This window comes from Anolis sagrei, chromosome 4 (genome assembly GCF_037176765.1).
Source record: "Anolis sagrei isolate rAnoSag1 chromosome 4, rAnoSag1.mat, whole genome shotgun sequence".
NCBI lineage: Eukaryota > Metazoa > Chordata > Lepidosauria > Squamata > Dactyloidae > Anolis > Anolis sagrei.
The window spans coordinates 172,553,566-172,564,696 of NC_090024.1; the positions used below are offsets into that span (position 1 = coordinate 172,553,566).

An 11,131-nucleotide genomic window follows, 5' to 3' on the forward strand; every position below is an offset into this window, starting at 1 on the left:
GAATCCCAGCTGAACTGTTTAAAATCTTAAAAGATGATGCCGTCAAGGTGATGCATGCCATTTGCCAGCAAATATGGAAAACACAAGAATGGCCATCAGACTGGAAAAAATCAACTTATATCCCCATACCAAAAAAGGGAAATGCGAAAGACTGCTCAAACTTCCGTACAGTGGCCCTTATTTCTCATGCCAGTAAGGTAATGCTCAAGATCCTGCAAGGAAGACTCCAGCAATACATGGAGCGAGAGTTGCCAGATGTTCAAGCTGGGTTTAGAAAAGGCAGAGGAACGAGAGACCAGATTGCCAATATCCGCTGGATAATGGAGAAAGGCAGGGAGTTTCAGAAAAACATCTACTTCTGCTTCATTGACTATTCTAAAGCCTTTGACTGTGTGGATCATAATAAATTGTGGCAAGTTCTTAGTGGGATGGGCATCCCAAGCCACCTTGTCTCTCTCCTGAGGAATCTGTACAAGGACCAAGTGGCAACAGTAAGAACTGACCACGGAACAACAGACTGGTTCAAGATTGGGAAAGGCGTACGGCAAGGCTGCATCCTCTCACCCAACCTTTTTAACTTGTATGCAGAACACATCATGCGATGTGCGGGGCTTGATGAATGCAAAGCTGGGGTGAAAATTGCTGGAAGAAACATTAACAACCTCAGATATGCAGATGACACCATTCTGATGGCCGAAAGCGAGGAGGAGCTGAAGAGCCTTCTAATCAAGGTGAAAGAAGAAAGCGCAAAAGCCGGGTTGCAGCTAAACGTCAAAAAAACCAAGATTATGGCAACAAGAATGATTGACAACTGGAAAATAGAGGGAGAAATCGTGGAGGCCGTGACAGACTTTGTATTTCTAGGTGCAAAGATTACTGCAGATGCAGACTGTGGCCAGGAAATCAGAAGACGCTTACTTCTTGGGAGGAGAGCAATGTCCAGTCTCGATAAAACAGTGAAGAGTAGAGACATCAGACTGGCAACAAAGATCCGCCTAGTCAAAGCCATGGTATTCCCTGTAGTCACCTACGGATGTGAGAGCTGGACCTTAGGGAAGGCTGAGCGAAGGAAGATTGATGCTTTTGAGCTGTGGTGCTGGAGGAAAGTGCTGAGAGTGCCTTGGACTGCGAGAAGATCCAACCAGTCCATCCTCCAGGAAATAAAGCCCGACTGCTCACTGGAGGGAAAGATACTAGAGACAAAGTTGAAGTACTTTGGCCACATCATGAGGAGACAGGAAAGCCTAGAGAAGACAATTATGCTGGGGAAAGTGGAAGGCAAAAGGAAGAGAGGCCGACCAAGGGCAAGATGGATGGATGGCATCCTTGAAGTGACTGGACTGACCTTGAGGGAGCTGGGGGTGGTAACGGCCGACAGGGAGCTCTGGCGTGGGCTGGTCCATGAGGTCACGAAGAGTCGGAGACGACTGAACGAATGAACAACAACAACAGGCTGTTAGGAATTGTGGGAGTTGCAGTCCAAAACGCCTGGAGGGCCAAAGTTTGCCCATGCCTGCTCTAGTGTGATGGGATCTTAGATGCACCTCTAGAAATGTAATGGGGAGGGGGGGGGGGTTCTAATTCAGAATTTCCAAGTGGAAAGCATTACAAAATTCCCCTTTGCTATCAACCCATTATCTCCATATTACAGTCTGAATCCCTGTGTGGGAGGAAGCCCCATTAGGTGGCGTTTTAAAAATAAAAATCCAATTGTTTTCTGCTGAATAACATCAAAACCTAAGGCGGTGTTATGAAGAAACCCGCAAGTGACTTGCCTCATATGAGTCTATACTTTGGTCTATATGCGTTTGGAAGGCGGAACCGGAAGCCGGAAGCGCGGCAGAGCGGTTGGCAAAAAATAAACAACCGTCTGGCTGTGGCTTGGAGACAAAATGGCGGGGGCGCGGCTGAGCCGTTTAGGGCCGGGGCCCTTCCTCCTCTTCCTGCTCTCTTCCTTCCTGGTCTGCGAGGGGGCTTGGGGGGCCGAGGCGGAGCCCTCCCCGCTCTCGCTGTCGGAGGCCTTTGAGCCGGCGCTGGGGAACACGGCGCCCTGCCAGCGGACCTGCCAGGACACCTACCCGCTCCATACTTATCCCAAGGTACAGAAAGCCCGAGCCTCCCTCCTCGCCCAGAGCAGCCTACTCTACAGTAGCCACGGGCAAACTTGGGCCCTCCCTCCAGGTGTTTTGGACTTCACCTCCCACAGTTCCTAACAGCCTCAGGCCCCTCCCTTTTCCACTTCAGCCGCTGAAGCTGAAGGGGAGCTCATCTGGAAATTTGGAGTTCGGTGTCATCTGTACTCAGATGAAACACAACTCTATTGCAGTAATTTCCACCGCAAGCAAAAGAAGCCCCCCGAGTCCTGAACCAGTGCCTAACAGCTGTGATGAGCTGGATATGAGGGCTAACAAATTGAAGCTTAATCCAGACAAGACCGAGGTCCTCCTGGTCAGTCGCAAGGCCGATCGGGATATAGGGTGTGAACCTGTGCTTGATGGGGTTACACTTCCCCTGAGGACGCAGGTCCGCAGTTTGGGGGTTCTCCTGGACTCTGCGCTGATGCTTGAAGCCCAGGTGACTGAGAGGGTTTTTGCATGATTAGCACTTGTGTGCCAGCTGCGGCCGTACCCCCAAAAGCCAGGCTTGGCAACGGTAGTCCATGCCTTAGTTACATCTTGTATGGATTTTTGCATTGCGCTCTATGTGAGGCTGCTTTTGAAGACAGCCCAGAAGCTTCAATTAGTGCAAAGATCTGTAGGCAGACTGCTTATTGGGGTGGCTTGTAGGGAACATATGGCCACCCTCTTAAAGCAGCTCCATTGGCTACCAATTTGTTTCCGGGCCCAATTCAAAGTGCAGGTTATTACCCACAAAGCCCTATACGGCTCAGGACCTACCTGTTTACATGATCGTGCCTCTCTTGCAGTTTCTCAAGTCGCTCCTGACCCAAAAAAATCTCTCTCTGTGAACCCGCATGGACCTTAAGATCATTTGGGGGGGGGGTCCTCTCAATCCCACTCCCCTCACAAGCGAGGGAGAGGGCCTTCACGGTAGTGGTCCCCCAACTCTGGAATGTTCTTCCCAAGGGGATACGACAAGCACCTACTCCTTTAACCTTCAGGAAGGAGTTAAAACTTGGCTATTTACACACTACTGAAAGCAAGAACCAAAAATGTCAGCTTTCTAGGGAGGTGTGATCAGTCATAGTCTAATGGGGAAAAAAACCTACTGTACCACAGTAGCACTCTAACAAAGTCTATTAAGTACAAATTAGCTCATTCTGTATCACTGGATAGTCATTTGGTCATTATGCTGACAATGGTTTTTAAATCAATGTGACAGGGACAAAACTCACTATAAGAATCTTGTGTTCTGGAATGCAAAAGGCAACTTAAAACTTTAAATATTCACTCAGAATCATGTGATAGTAAATTGAGGGTTTTAAAAAATATTTCAAGATTGATGCTCTGTTTACATCATCTTAGAAGTTGAAACTATGCAGCACATTGTGTATGTTTTTAGGGAGTAAATTGTTTAGAGAAGTGTTTGTCTTAGTAGAATAGTAATAAGTAGTGATTCTGACTTGTTGGTATTTAAGGAAGAAGAGCTGTATGCATGTCAACGGGGTTGCAGGCTGTTCTCCATTTGCCAGTTTGCAGATGATGGAATTGACTTGAATCAAACCAAGTTGGAATGTGATTCTGGTAAGATGTCTTTTTCAGTCCATAAAAGTGACCCTGTACTGTAGTGGACATGACCACAAAATTGCTGCTATCATGTCTATTAACAAAAGAAACGTAACTATACCAATAAACTTAAAACAAATGTGGAGATTGGGTTTGAATCCTAAACACTGTCTCGCACTTAGTTCCCACTTACAAATAAGGGGGGGGGGGGGGAGAAACGGGCTACATAACATCTAGTAACAAAACCAAGAAAACAGTAAAACAAGGACTAATTTTATGCTATGCAGTTTGCTTGCATCTTTTCTAGTTTTTGAAGTCATATTTTGAAGTCATATTTGAAGTATTTATTGAAATATTACTTCCTTCACCATATCACAAGATTGCTAGATGACTTACCTTTAAAGCCTTCAGTGTTGCATTCTTTTATATTGAAGATAATGACTTACCCAAATGACCTAGAAGACATGTCAGCATTGGTGGCTCAATTTCATCTAACCTCCTGATAAAATTTACAGTAAAACAGTTTCTGTATCAGTGTTTCAGTATTTCTAGGGGCAGGCTCTAAAAACAATGGAAATCAAGTTGTATCATCTTTTGATCAACTAAGACTGCACATTAAAGTTTACAATGAAGATGCATCGGATTTAATCCCAAGATAAGGAGGTTATCCTGTATAAAGAAGATTTGATTCCCAGAACTTTACTATCCAAGCCAAAGCTAATTTAAATACATCGGGAGAGGTAGAGATCCTTGGACAGTGGGCGAGACTGCTGGTCCCTTGGATACTGCAGTGTTGCTTGAGGTACTAATTGAGGAGAAACAACTTTATAGTTGGTAAACATCAAGTGGGTCCAGCCTAATAGGGAAACTTTCAAAAGAGGATCATACATGAACAGTGAATATAAAGATGATTTTTAAAGGATAAAATAAATAAACCTGCACAATATCTCTAAAACACACGGTGACATTCTGTTCTAGTAAAACTGGTTTCTGTAATATAGTTTTATAGTTTAAACAGACATAAAGCCTACTGAATCTAGTAGTGTTCACTCCCAAGGAACAGAATATAAGAATGTGACTTCCTAGATTTCATGGGGTTTTCTTAGGCAAGGAATACTCAGAGGTAGTTTTGTCAGTTCCTTCCTTGGAAAGAGAGTGTCCTGCATCTGGTATTCATAGGTTGTTTCCCATCTTAGTTTCTAAGGTAAAATAGGATCAGATTCCTTTACAGAAGTAATATTTTATTTGCCTCTTTCTACAGTGTTCAAAACTGCAGCTATGAGAAGTTGCATCCCACTGGCAAAACTAGTCCCAACAGCCTAGTGGATTGCTAGTTATTTTTTTTGTTCTTTTCTTTTTTAGTATTTCTGTTACTCAGTTCTGTTTTTTTTTAAATAACGACTAGTACTGTTCAAAATATAATATTGGTTTTGCATGTTCTATTAGTGTCACAACCTGTCACAAACACTAACATGATATACGTTACTATTAATTAGAAAGACATAGCCTTTAGAACTGAGGTAATGCCTGTTCTTTTACAGCTTGTTCTGAGGCATATACCTCGCAGTCTGATGAACAATATGCTTGCCATCTTGGGTGCCAGAATCAGTTGCCATATGCTGAACTGAGGAGAGAACAAGTAAGTACCAGTTTGATGTTAAAATTAATCTCTTTCACTATATTTGTATTTTCTCAATTCATATTTTGTAATAGTCTGTCGCCTAGTTTGGTTGATTTTGTTGCTGTCGTGTACTATATATTAATCTTAAAAACAGTTTTTAAAACCTCAAACTGTTTGCAGCTCATGTCCTTGATGCCACGGATGCATCTTCTCTTTCCTATGACATTTGTGAGATCATTCTGGAGTGATATGATGGAAACAGCCCACAGCTTCATTACCTCATCATGGACCTTCTATCTTCAAGCTGATGATGGCAAAATACTGATATTTCAGGTACTTGCTAATTTATTGCAAATTTCAAACAACAAGGAAGAGGAAGGAATGATTCTTTTATAAACCTAAGTACAGTGTGATATCCATGTGATATTTGGAAACATTGCCTTCTGAAGTCTGAATTTAGGGTATAATATGTGTGTCCATTTAAATGTGCCATTCTGGGAAGTCTGATCTGGCCACGGTGTTCCACGCTCTTGTTACATCCCGAATAGACTACTGCAATGCGCTCTACGTGGGGTTGCCCTTGAAGACTGTTCGGAAACTTCAACTAGTCCAGCGAGCGGCAGCCAGATTGCTCACCGGAGCGACATACAGGGAGCATACCACCCCCCTGCTGTGCCAGCTCCACTGGCTGCCAATTCAGTTCCGAGCACAATTCAAGGTGCTGGTTTTGACCTACAAAACCCTGTACGGTTCCGGTCCAGTGTATCTGTCTGAACGTATCTCCCTCTACGTCCCACCTCGGAGTCTGAGATCATCTGGGGAGGCCCTGCTATCGACCCCACCACTGTCACAAGTGAAGCTGGTGGGGACGAGGAGCAGGGCTTTCTCAGTAGTGGCCCCTCACCTGTGGAACTCACTCCCCGGGGAAATCAGGGCATCATCATTCCTCCTCGCCTTTAGGAGAAGGGTGAAGACTTGGTTATGGGACCAGGCCTTTGGGCACTCCGGCAATTAAATCAGACAACCAGGCGAGTAAGACCAGCAGGATTGATGAAGTGGAACGTAAAACTAGATCAATGAGTAGCGAACGCTGACCATGTAAGAGGAGAAACTGGGTTTGTATTTGGTTTTATTGATTTTATGGTTATAATGTATATTTGATGTAATTTTGTGTTTGATTGTTTTTATGATGCAGGCATCAAATTGTGCCTTGCTTTTGTAAGCCGCCCTGAGTCCCCTTCAGGGTGAGAAGGGCGGGGTAAAAGAACCCCAAATAAATAAATAAATAAATTCTGTATTTGATGACTGGTGTTTATCTTTTATATCAATTTGAAATTTTCTTCTTCTGCTCTTCTTTTAGTCAAAGCCACAAGTTCAGTATGTTCAAAGCGCTGATCAGGAAAACCTGGATTTAAAAGGATCATCACTTAACAAAGCAGCTCGTAAGTTATCTGAAGAAGCTGCCTTATAGTAATAAATACCATTAACTAAAGCTTAAAGCTATGATGGACAGAGTACAACCCCCTCCCAGGCAGCTTTATATCCCTAGTCCCTTGAATCTTTCTCCACTCCAAATGCACAAACTCACCAAAAGTATGTTATGATTTTTCAGTAGATCTGCCGCCAGGAAGTCCACAGATTCACAAAGGATTCTTTGATGAGGATGAAAGTGATGGCTTCTTCAAATGTATTTCAGTGTATGTATATCTTAGCCTATTAAGCAATCCCTGAAATTGATTACATTTATTTAATTATGTAGTGGTTTGCCCTGTGGAAATAAATTCCTAACACAGTGGTTGTGCTCTGTCCTCCATTTAATAAGATTTTAACAAAACATTTATTAAATTAGCTATCTGACAATGCTGTAACTAATATGTTCTCTGAAAACCACATGACTCCATCATAGGATCCCATCCTGTTCCATATGCATTAACATGGCTTTCATACCAAAAGTACAAAACATGGTTTCCAAAACCAACCAATTCTGTAATATTGTGGTTTTATTATTATAAAGCCAAATCTAAGCAAAACTGTTGATCCATATAGAACTTTGTCAATTAATTTGAGAATACAAAATGCTAATTCTGGTAATCTGATGAGATGTAATGTGTTTATTGCTTAAAAGAGAAGGGGTTTAAAGCAAAGTTATAGCCATGCTTTAAACGTTAGCTTTAAAATCACAAAACTAGTAGCCATCTTTTCCTAATTTGGATAAAATGGGAATGTATGTTTAGCTGAGGTTTTCCAATTTTCATTCAGGCATATTGAGAAACAGTAGATGGTAGGGAGATCATACAGACACAATACTTGTTGGTTAGTTTATTCTGATGAGATACATTGTCAGTGGGTTCGTTCGACTATTTCACTTAAGCAAATTATGGGAGTATCTTTTATCTAGTTACTTTTCTGAAATGTAAAGCAATTGATGTTGGATTGGTTTTAAAATACTGCCCAATATGGATAGCTGTAGGAAGGTTTTATAGACAGAGAAATGTAATTTCTGTATGCTTCAAGCTCACCTTCATATAAATATCTATAAACATCCTATTTCCTTATGTTACAGAAATTCTGGTTGGATATTAACAACCACCCTTCTCCTCTCTGTCCTGGTGTTGCTCTGGATTTGTTGTGCAACTGTTACTACTGCTGTGGAACAGTATGTTCCATCTGAGGTAAGGTTAATTCCAAAATAGCAGGCGTCTTGCCTCGTTATATTCACTGGTATGCTATGGTTTTGAGAGAGGATCAAGATGTTTCTTAGCAGAAAAGATATAATCTAATAATCTTGCTGTTAGCCTCTATAAATAGCAATGCAAAACTGAATAATTGATTTCCTTTAGTAAGAGGATGTTCATAACTAACTTCCTGAGGAATGGCTTATTCAGGAAGTGGGTTTCCTGTAAGCCAGTTCAGAATATTCTGAACAAATTGAATGGAGTAATAATTAAGGGGTTACTATACATTACATAACACACATACATGTATTGCTTTGTTTGATTAGATAAAAATTGGCGCAATATTTTGGGAGGTTATATAAAGCCATTAGAAAATTATGATGACCATCTTATTAGCTAGGAATGTCGTGTCCAAAGTCTGTTCCTGTATTATAAGAGACTTTATTATTTTTTACTGATGCAGAAATAAACCATGTTAAGACAATTATATAGAAATGTGTTTACAACATACAGTTATTTCATTTCTAAAGGCCGACTTTCATAATCTTTTCGCTTTCCCATGAGTTTCTTGTCAATGAACTAAATGTTAGAACTCAGCCATACCCCAGAACAAGATTGTAGTCTTTATCAAGGACTTAGGCTCCTTCCACATTGCCCCTATCCCAGGATTTGATCCCAGATTATCTGGCAGTAGAGACTCATATAATCCAGTTTAAATCAGATAATCTGGGATCAGATCCTGGGAAATAGGGCAGTGTAGAAAGGGCCTTAGATAGGCAAATGACAAAAAGCCTTTTCTCTATTGGCCTCTGTCTGCCTGTTTTCTTTTCCCTCCTCCTGATTACCTTGCTGGTTAGACTACAGGCCCTTTCACACAGCCATGTAACCCAGAATATCAAGGCAGATAATCCACAATATCTGCTTTGAACTGGATTGTCTGAGTCCACATTGCCATAAAATTCAGTTCAGTGTGGATTTTATACATCCTTTCTTTCGCATGTTTCTTCTAAAATAATTTCCCCTGAGTATGACTGAACATATTCTCTTAAGCGTAGGATTATAGTTTTAATATGTATGCAACAGAACATAGGAGTAAAAGTAATGTCTGAAATTGCTTCCATCTGATAACATTAATTTTGTTGTTCTAGAAGCTGAGCATCTATGGAGACTTGGAATATATGAACGAACAAAAACTGAACCGATACCCTACTTCTGCACTCATGGTGGTTAAATGTAAGACTGATGAACAAGAAGCAGGACCTCTACCTACAAAAGTCAACTTGACTCAATCATCAATATAGTGTTTGAAAATGGATTTGTTGATCTGATTCTTTGACATCTTGTTAACTCTGGAGATGTTTTCTTCCAGTGAAAGGGCCTGAGGAAGCAGGTGGTTTCATTGTTTAGATTAAAATAAAGTTGCAGAATCAATAACGGAAGGTTTTACTATCATGGAATTCAGTCTTTTCCACTAGAGTTGGTCAGGTGAGGTTTATAGTGCATTTACACTTGTCTGCATCCTTTTTTTGCTTACCATAGAATCATAAATATTGTCTATACATTGAGGTTGTGGGTATTTTCATATTAAGAACGCCTATTGGGATGTATATTTGAAATGTGTTTCAAAAACTGTAAGGAATGTTTTGGTAATAGAAGACGTCTTTTAAGTTGTTTCAGTTGCGGATAAACTAACATGCAGAACTCGTTTGAGTACCTTTAGTACTTTGGATGGCTCTTTTCCAGAAATAAGAATCTATTCCTGTTCTAACTTCATGCCAATTTCTGCCACTGAAGTACTGGCAGTCAGCAATAAAACTTACTTAACATGTGTATATATTAAGGCACGTCTTCTGTGTTGTGTTCTAAAACAGCTGATTAAATTTAGATTATATTGTTTGCCTTAAGCTTTCCCAACTTTACATCTGCTATTTTTGTCATCTTAGTGTGGTGCTTCCATTTCGAGAAAGTTGGTTCCTAAAGAAACAATGTGGCTAACAGATTAAATATGATCTAAAATTCAACTTTAATTGGTGTATTATTTGACATGACTGTTCGTTATGACAAAGAACCATAGCTAGTCTTCATACCTCATCACATGAGATAAAAAATCCACTTAAAATCTGGTTTCTGCCTCCTGCAGAATTCTGGGGTTTGTAGTTTAGGGAGGAGCCTTTAACAGCTTCACTAAACTACAAACTCCAGAATTCTGCAGGAGGCAGAAACCGGGTTTAAAGTGGATTTTTTCTCTAGTGTGATGAAGTGGTTAGGCTTGCATACTCCTTCCCCCTTTCATCATTTGCTCACCAGTGGTGGAAGTAAAAAGCTCATGTTTTCCATTTTAAATTAATCACCATACCCTTTATTAATAAACTGTGGCCAGTGAAAAGAAACTTGTTTATATCAACCCTCTTTGAAACAAATCCAGTACCCTGAGACCTGTTACAGAAATATGGTAATTTTCAATATCTCCCTTTGATTTTTAAAAGGAAATTGGAAAGTAGATAAGCCCAAAGTTTGCTGCAGTTCGTTGGAGTAATAATAATCCAGGATTTTCCACTATGAAAGGACCAAGCCGCTATTTATGCTGATTGTTCCTGGCTTATGACTTTAAAGGGCTTAATTACAATAAACAACAAAGATGAGATTTGCAATTAAATGTATTTATTCTCTGACAACAATTCTAAATTACTAATTGGCAAAAGGAGCTTTCAAGTTCCTTTATTTGTTTTTGATGTAATTCTATACATTAAAATATATTGCATTGGATATTTGTTGAGTCTTATTCATAAGGACTTCTGAAATGTTTGATAGCTACCTATTAACAGGGTTGCTGTGAGTTTTCCAGGCTGTATGGCCATGTTCCAGAAGCATTCTCTCCTGACGTTTTGCCCACATCTATGGCAGGCATCTTCAGCTGGACCACTCTAACAACTACCATGTCAGACTACACAGGGAAGCCACTGAAATCCACAAGCATGTGGACAATTTCACAAGAAAGGATTAAACCATGAAAATGAACCAAATTTGGCTACTGGTATTTAAAAAGCTGTAAAATCAGAACAGTAAAGAAAGAACACTTAAAAACAGAGGAATTCCAGACAAGAAACAATCAAAGCCAGCTAATCACCTCCCAACAAAGGATTCCCCAG

General features: G+C 40.7%; 1 protein-coding gene across 2 annotated transcripts; it reads left to right on the top strand.

Annotated features, from left to right (window-relative positions):
- The first annotated feature begins 1,815 nt into the window (after positions 1-1,815).
- TMEM59 (transmembrane protein 59) lies at positions 1,816-10,748 on the top strand. 2 transcript variants are annotated; one of them, XM_060773553.2, is made up of 8 exons: positions 1,816-2,099; positions 3,599-3,704; positions 5,228-5,325; positions 5,488-5,640; positions 6,668-6,749; positions 6,923-7,004; positions 7,871-7,979; positions 9,131-10,748. In XM_060773553.2, exons 1-8 carry the CDS (start codon positions 1,893-1,895, stop codon positions 9,281-9,283), a joined length of 990 nt encoding a protein of 329 aa, XP_060629536.2. In that variant the 5' UTR covers positions 1,816-1,892; the 3' UTR covers positions 9,284-10,748. The 2 variants fall into 2 exon arrangements, with proteins under 2 accessions (XP_060629536.2, XP_060629535.2); XM_060773552.2 differs by having other exon boundaries at positions 1,817-2,099; positions 6,920-7,004; positions 9,131-10,003.
- The last annotated feature ends 383 nt before the right edge of the window (positions 10,749-11,131 follow it).